At 45.1% G+C, this 17615-nt stretch overlaps 3 protein-coding genes across 3 annotated transcripts; 1 reads left to right on the forward strand and 2 right to left on the reverse strand.

Moving 5' to 3' along the window:
* Positions 1–431: 431 nt before the first annotated feature.
* Positions 432–3138, reverse strand: LOC118268000 (histone acetyltransferase p300-like). Its single transcript, XM_050694219.1, has 2 exons — positions 2983–3138; positions 432–2868 (listed from the first exon to the last, which is right to left on the reverse strand). The coding sequence occupies exons 1-2, from the start codon at positions 2995–2997 to the stop codon at positions 805–807; spliced, it is 2079 nt and encodes a 692-aa protein (XP_050550176.1). The 5' UTR covers positions 2998–3138; the 3' UTR covers positions 432–804.
* Positions 3139–4969: 1831 nt separating this feature from the next.
* Positions 4970–9152, forward strand: LOC118267907 (zinc finger protein 771-like). Its single transcript, XM_050694222.1, has 5 exons — positions 4970–5617; positions 7683–7861; positions 7953–8036; positions 8210–8493; positions 8959–9152. The coding sequence occupies exons 1-5, from the start codon at positions 5130–5132 to the stop codon at positions 9022–9024; spliced, it is 1101 nt and encodes a 366-aa protein (XP_050550179.1). The 5' UTR covers positions 4970–5129; the 3' UTR covers positions 9025–9152.
* Positions 9153–9740: 588 nt separating this feature from the next.
* Positions 9741–12614, reverse strand: LOC118267908 (apical junction molecule-like). Its single transcript, XM_050694218.1, has one exon. It carries the CDS (start codon positions 12231–12233, stop codon positions 10008–10010), a length of 2226 nt encoding a protein of 741 aa, XP_050550175.1. The 5' UTR covers positions 12234–12614; the 3' UTR covers positions 9741–10007.
* Between the last annotated feature and the right edge of the window lie 5001 nt (positions 12615–17615).

Genomic DNA, 17615 nt, shown 5'->3' on the forward strand with positions numbered 1-17615 from the left:
TAGGTAATGCTCAGTACGAGTAGGTCTCATATACACTTGTACCCCAAGTAATAAATTTAGTTATAATTTGGCTAAATGTAATTATGCAGCTGTGGCAGCCACCTGCGACGTATACAGTACATGTGTGCAGGACCTGCGCGTGCGCATGTCCTGTGGTACACGGCACACGTGCGGCCCGGGTCCGCAGTCTAACCTATGATTAGTCATTTATTCAACATGTCACCAGCCACTGAGATATATTGCTAAATAAACTGGACATTCCACTGTTAAGTATATTGATTTCACAATGTTGCACTATTTGGCAGGAGACTACAACTACATGTCCTTACATGTATATGTCATTATTGTGGACCTCTTCCATTCCTTGATGGCGATTATTTGAAGTAAGTGCGAATCTAGGTAAGAGGTAAATGCAAACAACGAAAATTATAAAAAAAACATTTTATTTTGTAAAAAAAATAAATAAAACTCTCTTACAGCTATGTTAATAACTTAAAGCGTCTAATGTTATTAGGCAATACATGAACATATAACTATACATATGTACAGGGTGGACCCGCGCCGGTCTCCGCGCCGCTACTGACTCCTTACTTGTACGTTACTATCTCTGTACAACAAGTCGTATTGTAATGTCTTCACTGTGTGTTACGATAAACTCTGCAGAAAACACTATCTTGCATCAATCGGTTCGAGTCGTATAAACTGTTTGTCGTCGTTGTAATGCGGGGCAAGCAGTCAGCAGAGCGCACCAGCCGTCACTAGTCGAGGTAATAGTAAATGCTGAGGCGGAGTGGCCGCGCCACTCTATCGGAAGTGTTCGAGCGGGCGGTCGAGCGGCGGCTGCAGCATCAGCGGGATGTGGTTGTGGAACTGCGGCTCCTCCTCACCCTCCCCGCTGCTGCGGCCCTCAGCTCCCTGCGGCACGCCGTACTCCGTGGCTGGCTGCTGTTGGCTAAAATCCTGACCAAAATTTTGGCCTTGTTGACTAAAATCCTGTCCAAAGTTCTGTCCTTGTTGGCTGTAGTCGTGCCCCTGCTGCGCGTAGTTCTGCTCGTGCTGGCTGTAATCTTGTTGTCCAAAGTGTTGTCCTTGCTGTCCGCCCTGAGCAAACCCCTCCTGTCCAAACTGTGGAGCTCCGTACTCCTGGGCGGGTCGATGATTCTGTTCGTACTGCGCCTGCTCCAGCTGCTGCTGGATGTGGTGCTGTAGCTGGTTTTGGTAGTCGTGGTACTGCTGGTCCCCAGTGTGCTGCTCGTAAACTTGCGTGCCTGGCTCTTGAGAGAACTGGTGGTGACCATCTTGTCCAAATTGACCTTCTTGACCGAAGTGAGCACCTTGGCCAAATTGACCATCATGTCCAAAATTGCCTGCTTGTGCGAATTGACCGTCTTGGCTGAATTGGCCGTCTTGGTGAAATTGACCATCTTGGCCAAATTGACCTCCCGCCTGACCTGAGTTAATGTCATGAGGTTGAGCTTGTACTGGATGCCAACCATCTTGGTCAAGAGTGGGTTGAAGGTTCAGAGTTGGCTGAGTGGGCAGAATACCTGGTTGAGCGGCCTGTAGCACTCCAGGTTGCAAATGTACTTCTGGTTGACCTTGATGAAGATGAACTTCTGGCTGTCCTTGGTGGAGGTGAACTTCTGGCTGACCTTGGTGCAGGTGGACATCTGGTTGACCTTGATGAAGGTGCACTTCTGGTTGGCCTTGGTGTAAGTGAACTTCTGGTTGACCGGGTTGCAGTTGGAATGTCGGTTGGCCTGGCGCTAAATGAACTTCAGGCTGAGCTGAGTGCACGTGAACTTCCTGCTGGCCTGGGTGTACGTGCAGTTCAGGTGTCAGGTGTACTCCTGGTTGAGCTGGCTGCAAATGTAAAGTTGGAGTAGCAGGTTGCAGGTGTACACCGTGCTGTGGAATTCCTCCGTGAGCTTGTAAGAATGTCGGTTGCACGTGAGCGCCGGGCTGCTCGAATACTACGCCTTCTTGAGGAGCTCCTTGTGGAGCTACGTGGAAGTGAGGAACTTGAGGACGCTCATACAATACCTGGTTGACAGCAGGGCCAGCTTGCGGTAACGGGAACACGGGGGCTTGATAGTTTAGTAATGGAAACCTTGGGTATGTCGCGAAGAAAGAAGTCTGAACTGCATTACCAGGTCGTAAAACGTAAGGGAATTGACTTGCATATGGTAAAAGTGGTGCGTAAGGAGGTTGAGCCAGAAGAGGTGTGGCTGGCACAGCAGGTCTTAGGTGTTCCTGTGGAAATAGATGAGTGTGAACTGGGGCCGCAGCTGGAAAGACAGGGGCCGGAGCAGGCAAGGGGGCAGGTGGTGGGAGAGGAGCTTGATGTAGTAGCACTGGAGGAGAAGGCGCTGGTTCAGGGCGGATCACTGTGGCTGTAGGTTGGCCTACTGGTATCACAGGAGTAGCAGGTACAGGGGCCACTGGGACTACTGGCACCACTGGTTTAGGGGCAACATGATGATGGTGGTGATGGAAATGATGGTCTGGCTTTGGCAACAACACTGTTTTTGTTTGATGATGAGGGAATTTAAGACCATAATGTGGGTGAGGTACAGGTACTTTATGTCCAACTGGCACAGGATACCGAGTGGACAATGGATGAGCGAGAGGGACCTTTACAGCGGCCACAGCGGCTGCGGGAGGGTAGGAGACTACTAGTGGCTTGACGACAGAGTGTGTCACTACGGGAATGTCGTAGCCTAGCTTGAAGGGTGGCACCGCCGTCAGGACTCCTCGTTTGTGGTGTTTGGCCTTCGCTAGCCGTCCTATTAGCTTCGCCTTGGCAGCCTTCAGATGCACTACATCTGCCGCGGACAGGCACACGCACGCGCACACCACCAACGCGATCTGAAAGACACCACGCACCATGTTAATTATGGTCCGCACTGAACACGCTCACTGTCACTGTCACAATACTGCACTCGGTTCCGGAGCTGGCGGCTCCCACACTGCTATACTTACGATTGTAAGTCTCATGTTGACACAGTCGCCCGACCGGCGCGACAAACACTCACAAACCGATTGTCGCCGGACTCTTCCACCTATACTTATAACTTAAAACATATCGAATTAGTATGTAGCCGGCGTGCAGGTTTCACTGGCCAGCCGGACGTGCCTGCTGCGAACTTCGTCCTTACGCGATTATGCTTTCGATCGTTCCTAAACAAATGCAACTAAATTCTCCTTCCGATTTACAATTCCATGATTTTGAATCCTATGACTGGCACATAGAGTTGAATTTAGCAAATGATGTCTACGATTTAGGCAGCACGTAGGTGGCTGCCGTCATTCCTGTGTAACAAGTGTGCGTACGCGCATTTCAATTGATCAAGGAACGTAATCGAGAGAAAATTGTACCATACTGTACAGGGACGAACTGGTTCGGTTTAAACAAGAATATAATCGTTCTTAATCTTTAGCTATGGAAACATTATTCAAGTGAAGTAACTGAAGCTTTGGCAATCCATCCTCATGTAAATTTAATATCTTCTTACACGTCTTGTATTACATAACTAGACGAGACGATATGATATCCTACAGGATAGTATATGGTACATACGAAGTAACACGGTGTAGATTTTATTTTTTGACCAATAGCGTAGAGTTTGGAATTAGGTTCAGTTCAGTAGAACTTAAACATTTATTATAATAAGCGTTTTAAATAAAGTTACTATACGTTTATCCGAGGAAAATAGTATTTTATGATTATCAGCATGCACCACAAGTTGGCTTGCCGGTCAATCCGTCCCTGTATGGTGGGAAATCAATATGCGGGCACACGCCCAGCGGTTACCAAATGTACTGCGATCACTTTCCTTGGCTCTCACCGTCGCACGCGCAGATCACTCGACGTAGCCGCCACCGCCACAGTATAACGACGAATGCACGATTGCGTAACTTTATGCCATGTGTGCCACCATAACGATAGATACAGAAGATCAATAAGACAGTAAAGTGCTTTTTTAAATAATGTGTCTTATTAAAAAAAGGAAAATATTGTGTATTGTGATTCTATTAAACTGAGAAGATTAGTATGTCATACCTATGCAATATGCTGTTTACTAGGTTACGTAGTGTAACATTACGCCAATTATTCCGGAGCAGGTTTATGTGATAGCTACATAGAGTTGGCACACATGTCGAAGCCATAGACTAAAGTAGTTAATTAATGTAAACCTTCTGTTGATCTTTTATTTAGGAATGTTGATTATCCGATGCGAACACAATTTGATTGTAACTTCTTCCCAATATTTAGAAATGCGCATCACGTAGCTGTGGCAGTTTTACCCACACGATCCGAATACAGTTCTAGTGTTTATGGAATTTTAAGTCAAAGTTAGCTAACAGCTGTCTGCTTTTCAATTCTTGACCTACCTACCTATGTCATTTGTATTAGCCAGTTAGCTTAGTATATGAGGTTTTTTATTTTAGAACTTAGTATTAACATTACGATTTCTATTAGGTCAGCAGTTTCGACATTCTTCTTTCGATTTCTTGCCTTGAATTGTGGTTGCATCGATCCTGTTATATGTAACAATAAAACTATTAGTCTACTGACTGTACCAGTATTTTGAATTTGATAATTTTTAGTCAAGTAATGTGATTAATCCAAATAGTCAATTAAATATTTATGCACGGCTCGGAAAATAACCATGCCCGATTTATAGCCATTTTGCTTAAACCACTGTATCACGGTAAAGTTTAAAAATGTTATATTACCTACTTGGTTCCTGAACGATTTCCTTTGCGTCGTTGTTTCTTCACAAGCAAAAATATTTTCGGATTTCGTTATTTATGGTAAAAAATTACCTATTTGTTCTAGATTTACAAATACTGGATACTCAAATAAACATTTAAATGCAATAATACAAATACATAGTACTACGTTTTCTGAACAAAACGCAAAAATGTCAAAATGTGTCAAATCAACTGTCAAAGAGTTGTCAAAAACAGCTGATTGTTGAGCATCCAAGTCCGCTACCGCAAGCATCTTGAAGAAGTAAACAAATAGTTATTGTAAGCAAACCGAACCGAAATCTTAATTAATAGCTATCTGCAATAGTTCTACATCAAGGTTATATTGAATTGAATCCTTGAATTGGTTCATTATGGATAAGTTTAGTGATGAAACTTTGTGCAGAATTTGTTTTCAAAAGCAAGATACAGTGTACTCGTTATTTCGCAAACGTAAAGGTATATCTCCGAGTGAGAAATTGAATAAAATTGGTGTTAAAGCTGATCTCCACGATGCGGGGCCGTCTTGCATCTGTTGTGACTGCCTGGCGGAGTTGGAGACCACGGTCAATTTTTTAGAGAAATGTGAGAAATCAAACCGAGTGTTGGCAGAGTACTTGGAGGATAGTTCGAAGGACAATAATGCTGTACATTGCGACAGTAGAGTGGTGGAGTATAGTCAGGAGGAGAGTGAATCTGTTGGTAGACAAGAAGTGGACAGTGAGGAGTTGTTGTTGGAGGAGCCTCGGTGTGCGCAGTGCGGGTCCCGGCGCCGCTGCCCGCACTGGAGCCCGCCCACCACGTACACCTGCCCCAAGTGCCAGAAAGTGTTCAATAGGAAATTCAATTTTAAGCTGCATTTGTAAGTATTGCTTGCTGTGTGTGAGTGTAATGTTTAAGTGTAGTAATAGTAGGCTTGTTTTGTAGGTTTGTGTAGTATTAGTAATAACACATTCCAGAAATACCTAAATACTGTTTAGTTTTATATTTGTGTTCATTAACTACATTAAGGTAATTATATTGAGGTAGTCTACTAAGGTAGTACTATCCGGTTTGCCGCACATTTTGTCCTTGTACCTGCACATCAATGAAACTATGAGTTATAAGTTATACTATGAAATATTCTAAAACATAACTGTTTGTAATGCTGGGCAGGTTGTAGAAATGTGGCACTCATATAGAATTATTTAATAACTGACCGGGCTTGACATTGTACCTGCCAATACACTGCCAAGGACAATGTGTGTTATTGTTACATGTTTATTATTAGCGGAGGTCTATTTTAGGCTTAGGAATTATTGTGACATATAGAAATTCTTCACTTAATTTTAATAATTACATTACCTAATAATAACTGTATGCATCGGCATATCATATCCAAGTTGCGAATGCTAGAAGCATTAAATGTTTCCTTTTCCTACAATATAATTAGTATGCATGTTGTAGTGTGGTGTATGTATGGTGGTAAGCCATTAATGTTACACAAATATGATGAGTTTGTCAACAACACAGCAGTATTAAGGAATGTATGATTCAACAGCTGATGTGAAAGTGCCATTAAATGCCAATGTGTTTGGTATGATACTTGTATCCGTGTCTGTGTGTGTGTGTGTGTTGTGTGAGGTGTTAGGGATTGAGGAGCCAATAGTTATTTGTGTATTCAGACCATCTGCAGGCGCCACCTACATAGACTGATGATGTAGTTGTACTTGATTAGTATTTAGTTTTATTTTTTGTCAGAATGAACTACACTCGCGAGCAACCAAATCGACTCAACCTACATGTGTGCATTCGTAGATGTTTTCTTAAAAAAATACTGAATTGTTTTTAAAAACCGATATACCATTAGAAAGCTTACAACTTCAGCTTCATATTGGTACCATTATTACAAAAATTGTATCAGCATTTTTTAAAATATTTAACTTAATTCAGCGGACAAGAGTATTTGCTCACTACGACACCAACTCGAGTTGTCCTTCTCAACTCGAGTTGTCAACCAATCGAGTTGTTCTCGGGCAAATTGAAGGCGCGCTTGCCGATGGCGGGTCGTCAATTTCGGGCCTGTGGCAGGCCGTTTAGGGGTGAGGTTGGCTTCCTCCAACCGTCCTCGTACTGTCCACTCGCTGACAGCCACTCCTCGAACTCTTCTGAGTTCCTGTTGAACATCGACACCGGTCAAGTGACGATTTCGTAGTGAAGTTGAAATAATAAAACTGTCGTCTCTCTCCGAGGTGGACCGGTGGCGGCTTATTCTTGGTCTTCGATTGAAGGCACCAGTATCTTGATACCTTCTGTACACTATTGATACTGCAGATTGGCTCAAACTCAGCGGAGCAGCAACTCTTCGCTGACTAAGTCCTTGTTCCAGTAGAGCAACGAGTTGAGCGGCTTCTTCTGGTGTCGTATCCATAATTTTTGGAAATAAAATGAAGCGTTTTTGCGGAGATGTGTATGATCAACTTTCGATAAGCTGCAGATAAAGTTAACCTTGATGTGGAGGTTTTATAGGGGTAGTTTGTGTTATAACTTGTTGGTGTCGTAGTGAGCAAATACTCTTGTCCGCTGAATTAAGTTAAATATTTTAAAAAGTGCTGATACAATTTTTGTAATAATGGTACCAATATAAAGCTGAAGTTATAAGCTTTCTAATGGTATATCGGTTTTTAAAAACAATTCAGTATTTTTTAAGAAAACATCTACGAATGCACACATGTAGGTTGAGTCGATTTGGTTGCTCGCGAGTGTAGTTATTACTTAGAACTAAAATAACTAAGGGGAGAAGATTGCAGTTCGACTTTCTGAGATTGCTAATAAAACAGTAGTTTTGTAGCTCATACATGCTGTATAAATAAGTTATTGGCATTCCATGAACTGGCTGTAGAGCCTATCATACAAATAATGATGTCCATGTTATGTTCCTGTATTAGGAAGCGGCATGGTGAGTCCCGCGAGTGGTGGTGCGCGGTGTGCGGCGCGGGCGTGGTGTCGCGCTGGCTGGCGGCGGCGCACTGCGCCCCCCGCGCGCCCCGCGCCTGCCCCGTGCCCGGCTGCGGGCGCGCCTACACCTCCACCACCAACCTCAGGGTGCACCTCCGCACACACACCGGTACCATATCCAAACCTCATAATTATGTTACCTAGCAATGTTAATAGCAATTCAAATTCCCTGTGTAACTGATATTACTCTTACATTCCAGGCGAGAGACCCTTCGAGTGCAACGACTGTGGCAAGAAGTTCTCCAGCAAGAATACGCTGCAGAACCATATAAGGATTCATACAGGTTGTACCTTGGTACTCACGCAGTATTTGCCTGCCTATAGATGTCTCTGTGAATAGTATCAAGTAAAGAGCTTATAATAACAGAATAACAATAACAAAGCAAAGGTATACTGTATCAAGATGATCTTCCAAATCAAGTTACTCAGTATAATTGTGTGTCTGCGTCTTCATTAGGTGCGTTGCCGTACATCTGTCCGGTTTGCGGCAAGCAGTTCCGTACGAACAAGCTGGCGGCGCATGTAGCGCGACACTCGGGGGCGGGGGCGCAGGCGGGGGCGCGCTGCGTGTGCCCGCGTGCGGGGTGCGGGCGGCGGTTCCCGTCGGCGAGCGCGCTGCAGCGGCACGCGCGCGTACACCGCGGCGGCAGCGCGGCGCCCGCGCACGCCTGCACGCTGTGCGCCGCGCGGTACCACCACAAGCAGTCCCTGAACAAGCACGTGAGGAAGCAACACGCACAAGTATGACCTCACTATGGATGTAATAAGATTACTTTAAATCACACGGCCTATCAATATTGCGCCTGAAACATTATAAATAGGAGCGAACAAACTAACGTTTCGAATTATAGAGTCACCAGTAACGATTAGTTCACCCGATTGTCTCATAGATGTCACCATCTAACAGACACTGACTGATAGGACTTGCCTGATTGCACTGGTACAGATAACTTGTGGAACTTATTGAACAGATTCCTCAGTATTTCTAAGGGGTCCATGGCATTCCTCTCAAATTGAGCCCTCGCTAATCCCATCTCTCTGTCCGCATTTTCAATTATCTTGTCGAGTTGTTGTTACTCTAACGCTACAAGTACAATGTGGATGCTCTCAGCTACTGAATGGCATATTGTATGCAACATTAATTCACTAGTTTCTAGTATAGTGCTGCAGTGGCCTGTATGTTAATTGGGCGTATGTTTCTTGCAGCATGTAGTGCAGACGAGCACACCGGAGGCACACTCCACACTGCTGGAGCCCGCAGCTGAACTATAACGTGGGACTGAAGAAACCAAAGCAATGACATCGACCGTACAAAGGCTTAATTTATATTTCCCAGATACCAAAGATTTATGTATTTCGAAGTTTAATTTAAACAAAATAAACAATAAGTAATGTATTAATGTGTTTAACCTACAGTTAGGTATAATTCAGTAAACCGTAAGAATCATGTGGTTTAGTGAAACCTGTGAAAAAAGTGGCGGTCAAGGCCGCGCCGCCGCGACACTGTAGGTACGTGCTCATAGACCCGGCGGCATTATGCATGCTTTACTTTATTCGATGGTTATGAGAGGTCTCAGGAAAGGTTTGGCAATGGAACGCTGCCAGTAATAAGTAACTCATTAGGTAAGTGATTAGAAATTAAATGTAATTGCTCCACCAAATATCATTTCCCCGGTGCGTGTGGTCCGTTTTATTAGCAGTTGGTGCGCCCGCGCCGCGTGACGTAAGTGTTACGATGTAAATGCCTGGGAAGGGGCGGCGGCGGCGGCGCGGGCGCACGGCGCGCGGTGCAATGTCGCTTGCAACTCTCCAACACTTGCAGCTTTACGAAAATCAATTAGGTCATTGCACTTCGCTTGTAACGGCCTTTTCAACTCATTTTCTAGTCGGCGTCGCACCGGGACCTTCACCCACTTACGGACGGTCCCCGACCCGGCGATTTCACGCCCCAACAATGATTCGACTCGGTCTCTCAGTAATGAAATCGATTATTTAGAAACAGTTTATTTAGAAACTTATTACAATTCGCTAAAGCTAAGTATAAAAATAATAAGACTATCGATATGCAACATATAGATACAAATTACAACTACAATCACAGGCAGGCGCTCCTCGGCCTCGGCCAGGAAGCATCGTCTCAGACACACATTCGACACACACCACATGCAATGCGCTCTGATTACGTCATGTGTAATGTCGGCATTGATTACGAGTCCAATAAATAATTACTACGATTATGGCGTGTGTGTGGCGGGTCACGCCGTGGTCGGCTGCTGCTGGCTGGAGACGGCGGCGAAGGCGGGCCGCGGGTTGTCCACCTGCACGTTGGTGGCGCGCACGTAGTTGCTCTGGTAGCCAGTCTCGCGCACGCGCGCGTTGGGGCTCAGCTTGTCGGTGCGCTCGCGCTCGTCCGCGCGGTCCTCCTCGCCCGCCCGCTCCTTGTCCTCCACGGAGCGCTCCTTGTCCTCCGCACTCCGCTCCTCGTCGCCAGCTCGCTCCTTTTCGTCAGCTCGTTCCGAGTCGCCTGACTCATTACTCCTGTCGTCGTCGCGGATCCTGTGGCTTGGATCTTCTCGTATCCTTTCATGATCTTCCAGGAAATATCCGCTGTCGACAGGCTTCTCGTGTCTTGCTACATCTGAGTCGAGGGTCGGCGGCGGTACCGTTAGCTCCATATAAAACTTCTCTTCTTTCGAGACTGGTACCTTGTTACCGTAGTAGTCGTAATCTCCGGCCGTGTAGTGCTCGTGCGTAGAGCGCGTCTTGCGGCTCTGCTTGCGGCGCCGCTTGCGCTTGGCGGGGCGCTCGGTGCGCGGCGCCAGCGAGCTGTCGTCGCCGTCCGTGTCCTGCTCGCCGTGCTGCTCGCCGTGCTGCTCGGTCTGCTGCTCGTACTCCTGCTGCTCCCTGCTGCTGAATTCCCGCGGTTGCTCGTACCTCGGTTGTTCGTACCTCGGTTGGTCGTATTCCTCCTCGTCCCTGTCAGGTTGCTCCGGTCGCTCACGATGCAACTTTCTCGGTCGTTTCTCACGGTATATCGGCGGAACTCGTACCGTGACCGTATCGATTTGATTCGGGTTGTGCTCGGTCGGCGGCAACACGCGCGGTTTCAGAGGTTTTTTGGGATCTTCTGTCGTGGTGGTGACCTCGGAGTCATCCTCTGCTTCCGGCAAAGGCAGCGGGATCCTATTGGCACGAGGACGTTCGCGCTGCAGACTCTGATGAGACTCGTCGCGGTCATGGCGGCGGATTTGATCGCCTAGATCTCTGTCTCCGAAATGAACGTTTTGATAATGATTGGCGGGGAGTTTCTGAGCCTTCTGCTGAATTGGCTTTCTCTGCTGCCTTTTATTTTGCCAAAACTGGTCCACGGCGTTACCAAACTGACGCACTGCTGCTTCGCGGTCGCGGGACTCCTGCACGTCTTCGTAGTCGTCGTCGTCCTCCAGCGCCTGTCGAGCGACCTCCTCGTCGTACGCGAGGTAGTCGTCCTCGAAGTTAGCGTTAGCGTTAGCTCGCTGCGGATCGAGCTGTTTCGCGTCAACTGTATTAACTCGGCGCGCCACTCCGTTTCTTACAACAAACGCATCGACGTATACGCGCGGCTGGCGCGGCTCGGTTTGTGGTAGTTTGGCCGCACGAGGTGCAATAGGGATCGGCACGAATTGTTCCTGACTGTCTTGGGCCTGATTGGATGCTTGGGCCGGAGTGGCTACTTGGGCTTCAGCTTCGTTTTGAACTGCCTCCGCGGCGGCAGGTGCAGGGGCCTGTGTAGCTGGAGTGGCGGGACTTCGGTTAAAGTTGAAGTTTAATCTAAGGTTTGAGGTGATCCTCTCGAGGTTGTCGGCTTGTTTGGGTGGTGGTGGCGGAGGCGGCGGCGGAGCGCAAGGCGCGGGTGTGGTCGGGTTAGCGCGCGGTTGAGCACACGGTGGTGGCGGTGGCGGCGGGGGTGGTGGGGTCGGCTTGGGTTTGGGTCGCGGCGCAGCTCGGGGTTTTGGGCACGGGGGCACTGCTTTAGGTTGGGGTGGAGGAGGTGGTGGCGGGGGCGGCTTTACAGCCCTGCAGGGTGGTGGTCCAGCTGCGCGGGGCTGCCCACACGGGGGTGCTGCAGGGGCGGGGGCTGGGGCAGGGGCAGGTGCCGGTCCAGCCAATGGAGTGTCAATCCCGGGGACTGGTGCAAGAGGAGGCGGGAACTCAGCTTGAGGAGGCTTCCTCTGCACACTGTAGCCGAGCACGTCAGCTAAGCCTCTGAACACTATATCGCCGAAGGTCCGTTTCTTCCGCACTACTTCCTCGGGCGCGCCGTCCAGCTCGATCTCGGTGCCGTTGACGTCGCGCAGCACCAGCGTGCCGTTGTGGTTGTCGACGACGATGGTGTCATTACTGATGAGCGTGTCGATGGACTCGTTGGCGACGACTTGCGGCGGCTCGCCGGCGGCGGCTGTCGCCAGCAGCAGCAGCAGCAGCGGTGGCGCGCGGCGCATGGCGGGTGTGTGAGTGTCGCGCGGGAGGGCGCCGCGCGCGGTTTTGTCTCACCGAGACTTGCTCAAGCTCCGTCACGGGTGACTGGCCACACCTTGTGCTGAGCGTCTGACTCATATATTCATTAATAACAACAATATCTGGAAGTAACACTCGACGTGCTCGCTCCCCGACCAGTCCTTAAGATGCTACTCTTTACTTGCAAGTATTCGAATCCCTTAATCCATCAGATTGACGCTTGCACAATGCGCAGTTTCAGTCTGCGTTGCGTTTTAATTATTTATTTTCTTTAACCGAGCTCTCCATTATACTGTTGCGCTCTTGTCGAAGCGGAACATTAAATAGTTTAACGACTGAACGAAAAAATATAAATAGGTAATTATCATCGGCAGCCAGTGGCCACAGTCAGACGTAACCCTTCACGGGACCCACATGAGGTCGGTGCCATACAAGTATGTGCAAACAAACCGAGCATCACGTTCCATTTGTTAATATCTAGGAAGGTTTAGTGTTTGCAGGTGTATTAGACATTCTGTATCATTTGTAGAACAATGCTTAAGTTTCTAGAAAATATAATGTGATATAGTGAAATAATTGAAATAACTTTAATTGTTTCGCCATTCGGCTCTGGCAGTGGATGGAGATTGGTGCGGCTCGGCTAGGAAAGGTGACTTACAACACATTATTGTATTACGACAGTCGTGATAAACAAACTCAATTAATATGACAAAAACCACATGAAAAAGTGAATGTCAATATAATGGCGATTGCGGTCAGCCCCGCTAATTATTGCTGGTACTGGGTCAATGAGACGGTGCGCGGTCTACCTACTGGTGCCGTGGTGGTGGAGGGCAGTACATGAGTACAGTGAGGTACAGGCACATAGATACCACAACAAGTGCACACGTTTGAGATATCTCGATCACGCCAAAACTTTAAATTAAAACTTGCTTAACTTTCAGCTAGTTTCCACTAGTATTTACTGCCGTATCATAGGTTCGTTTTACAATCATACATACATTTCACTTACACTTACATCAGCCTCCGAAAAAACAATTTGTGGATCGCATAAAGAATAGTTTTGTGCAGAAATCGAACCCCTCGACACGTTACAAGTAGACGGTTGCGTAGCCACTGTGCCAATCGTGCAGTCCGGAAATTATGTCAAAATAGTATTTTTATTAGCCAAATCTATCGACAAATAAAAGTTATTGAAACTGTTATTGTTACGACTTATCATTTAGTTATTGAACATTTTCCATTTCATTTGAGAAACCTTTGCTAGCAGTAATTATATTATTATTGTAGGCTATTTTATTATGGTAGGAAGCACATTAAAAGCCTGATAATGGTCAGGCTTTTAATTGACCATTGTTATCAGCTGATTGATACTGCTAAGACGCCACTACTGGACACTGGGTCAAGGGAAGTCAATGTGCTCCAGTAACCTATATTCCTTGCGACCCATTTAAAGGTACCCAGATATAATGTATCTACTTCTACTACGATCAAAACAAGGAGTCTATGAATAAATTCGAGCTTGAACTAGAAGGCGCCTTGTTTACAATAATTACAATCGTATTTCGTTGTTAATTAAGAAAGACTCGATTAACCAATGCCTGTGTCAGAGCTGACGGTGCGTCGGCAGGTACTTGCTCGGCTGCTTTATGTAACTACTTGAAATTACTGAAATATTAAATAACGATTGTGTCTCTGCTAAGCTACAAATTGTTGGAAACAATCTTAGTAATTTCTTATGAGAATGTATCACATTCAAAACATGTTTTATTTGATCCATATTATACAGGCACTATTGAAACGTCGAAATAGAATTTATCCGTCAGTAATATAAAGAATAGGTACATGAGAAGCTATTTGCTATATACCTACTTATGGTCCAATTTTAGAAAGAACTAGTAACTCGATCGTAACTTTTTTATGGAATAAGGGGCAAATGAGCTATCTTTTAACCTGATGGTAAAGTTTAGAATTTCCGACGGCACCTGTCTTCAAACTAGCTTTTGTCGCCTTCCATATTTACAGCTCTCGTCTGCTAGTTCCTGAAGGGTATCGCGAATTAATTACACGAGCAATGAAGCAGCCAGCGTTTTGGCAACCGGGTCAAGGTGTGCAGTATCATTGGCGGCTGATTCGTCACTATCCGATATAAATTACTATCTTGGTCCGTTCTCTACGGAAATAATTTAATCAATTCGATCAGTAACAGTATCGGTACCTAGGTAAGTAATCATTATGTTGAGGACTACAACTAGGTCCTATCTTTATTAATGTGTAATTAAAAAGGTGATGTAAAGGTATATAGTTTATTTCATACTTGAAACGAATAACGATTGTAGAAGATTATAGCTTCTATACTTATTACCGTTGCGCCTGTACAATTCAATTGAATAATGAGACAATCGGCAATTTGCTATAAAATTAGCAACAGGCGTTACACTAAGTATAGTAGCAACGTTACCGCCAAGCATATTGCTCTTGATTTGCGTCAGGCGTTTAAATTGACCTTCCGAGTACTTTCGGCTTCAATCACTTGTTATTTATTTGGGTTTTTTGTTTAAAACGTGCCGCGTGTTACTCAATGTCAGACAGAAACGATTTTAAACAATCCTGTTAGAGGCGGCGCGGCCGGGAATTGGATCATCCCCTCAATGATTGGCTGTAATTGGGTTAGTGCCAAAACATAGATGTTGGTGTGTTATTGACTACTGGCTAGAGATTAGGTTTCAATGTGTGGAAACAGTTCACTGACCTCAGTAGGTGACTTTATGTCCTAATCGATGTTTTTAGCAAAAACATTGGCGATACAGCTTACCTTCTTGTTTTAAAGTACCTACATAATTATATATCTATGAATTAGTACCTACATACGAGTACATATATAGAATTTCAAGTTGTTAGTGAAGCGATTCCAACAAGCTTCGTTTGATGTGTCTTATCTCAAACTGTTACATCAGTACAGGATCTTTGAAGACCGCCTGCTTTACTGGCTTTTATAATTATATTACGAAAGAATAAGAGACAAGAACTAAGTAGGAATCCTTAGAACTAGTCCATACTAACAAGAAGTACTCTGGCAGACTGAGATTGAGATGGTGCTGGCTATGTGCCTCCAATTTCCAATAACGGCGGTATGTATGAGGCTGGCAGTAATTGAATGTGATGTGAGTCGCGTGGCAGCGTGGCAGCGTGGCCGCGGGGCACTCGTCACGCGCCTCTAATTGGATTTTGGCGTGTACCGTCAGCAGAGTAACTGTCGGCAGCGCCGGTACCGTTGGCAGATTAGCAATGAACCGTATTCTGTCTGATCGAAGTATCATATCATACTTACTAAGCTCTTGGGTTAAGGTGTTTAGCACAGTCATGTAACTGTCTAAGTAACACATGAGTCTGTCTTTGAGTGGGGAAAATCATCCAATGTCTTCTCCCGCCTAGGGTGAAGCGAGTCAGAATCTTACTGACTAAAAATCATTCCGTTCCATCTGCTTTGAGCCAAAGCCCCGGTAACCTTTTACATTGTCCGCAGCTTCGGATAAGAGTCTGTCTGCAAATATGATCGTGTAAGGGGGTTTTTTATTTCAGTCTATGTATGGAAACACTCACGCTAGTGCCATTGTGCTTTAAACGTAGCTGGTCTAAAGTGGCTGTTACATATGTGCTATGCAAAAATCAGAGACGTAATGTTATGATAATAAATGAAGTATCTTGTAATGCAATCAGTAAGCATGGCATTGTGATAATAAGTAAGTACTGACAATCCTTCAATACGAGTGTAGTGTGTTAATGAGATGCTACCCATGTATTGTATGCATTGAGATGCGTCAATTAAAAGTACAAAACGGTTTAAAAGAATTTCAACTCTATGACAAGACGATAAAATTGAAAATGCATGTGTTGTGTCCAGTTTCCGTGTGAACCTGCAGATGACTTCCGCGCTCATTAGTTCTTATTAATTACTATGTTGACGTAACTCGAGATCGAGACATTTTTATACTCTCTGTAATCTGTAGCGCATCTTGTTTGGAATATTATTGCGATTTTAACACGAGACGGAAATGTTGCAAATCTTCTTATGTGTTATGTCCACCGACTTATTGACGTATGTAGTTAGGTAACTGAAACTGACAAATAAATTAATATTCATAAATACTTAGATAAGCAGCTGATCTTGTTATTTTATAATTACGTGAAGACGAAGAACTTGAATGTAAACAAATTAATGCATCTTCATAATTACTCACTGCACGACTGAAAAAAATCCAGTTATGCTAAGTTTTTACTACCATATTATTATATTGATTACCTATGTATAATTTAACAAGTGGAAATCAACGTGTAGAAGAATCACACCACCATAGAAAAAAGTATCTTGGCGTGACTCGTTGTCGTCTCCTCTCTCCTAAAACTAATTCCAAGAGTATTACTTAAGTTCGCTTACGACATAGTAAAATAATATGATGCATGTTCCTCACAAACAATTACGCTGATAGATTTGTTTCCCCGTGAGACGATCATTAATTTCAATGGAGCAGAGAAAGTGCTGCACGTCAGTACTGACGGATGGTCATTAGCCGTCACTCTGCCAGCATCAGTGACTCAGTGATTACAATGACGATCACTGGCTCGTTTGCAGGAGACGAGCGATTGCTTCCTGACGAGAGACGAGAGACCAGTCATGATATCTCGGAAGTTTAGTTATTGATGACTCGTCTATTATCCACGACTGATAGAAATGTGATATCGATGGGATGTGTCCAGTAGTCCTTTGAAAAATGCTACTTGCTAATATTTTCAAAGCGGAGGCCAGCTCAGGTACCTAAAAATAAAAAATGATTTTCCCGTAAATTAATAAATTGTGGGATTTTATGTGAAGTGAAAGAATCCGATAATCCGGCGCCATGGACCATAATAATAAAATTATTTTGAACATAAGTTGTGTAGAGTTTATTGGAGCCTGTATTGATCCTGACGGCCGGCGACTGCATAACATTAAACTTTTTATTTTTAATACATAATCGCTGAGAAAGTGTCGTATATTAAAGAACATAATAAAACTGTCGTTTCGAACGTCGAACATTGCATCTGCTACCCGATCAGTTCAAGGAGTGTGCGTTTATTTGTTATTTTCGTGAATACAATTTGCATCTTCAGTCGGCAGTGTAACCTGTCCGAATTCTCCCGTTGCAAATTCCTCAGCCTCCGTTTTACATAACTGTATCGACGAGTTTCCGTGATCAGCATCGCTTTAGTATAATTTCGCAAGCCGCTGACGCCTGCGTATTGTCGGTCAACACAAGTCTATCACTTCGTGTCCCTCTATGTTGCATGTCTCGAGCCGACGACTTGCCAAACCATTGCACTGCCAC

This window comes from Spodoptera frugiperda, chromosome 6 (assembly GCF_023101765.2).
Source record: "Spodoptera frugiperda isolate SF20-4 chromosome 6, AGI-APGP_CSIRO_Sfru_2.0, whole genome shotgun sequence".
NCBI lineage: Eukaryota > Metazoa > Arthropoda > Insecta > Lepidoptera > Noctuidae > Spodoptera > Spodoptera frugiperda.

What these genes read in the sequence shown, in the direction of transcription:
- LOC118267907 (XM_050694222.1), top strand. Translation starts at nt 5,130, where the DNA reads ATGGATAAGTTTAGTGATGAAACTTTGTGCAGAATTTGTTTTCAAAAG. An exon ending in TTCAATTTTAAGCTGCATTT is followed by an intron (nt 5,618 to 7,682) that starts GTAAGTATTGCT and finishes TTCCTGTATTAG; the next exon opens with GAAGCGGCATGGTGAGTCCC. An exon ending in GCACCTCCGCACACACACCG is followed by an intron (nt 7,862 to 7,952) that starts GTACCATATCCA and finishes CTTACATTCCAG; the next exon opens with GCGAGAGACCCTTCGAGTGC.
- LOC118267908 (XM_050694218.1), bottom strand. Translation starts at nt 12,233, where the DNA reads ATGCGCCGCGCGCCACCGCTGCTGCTGCTGCTGCTGGCGACAGCCGCC.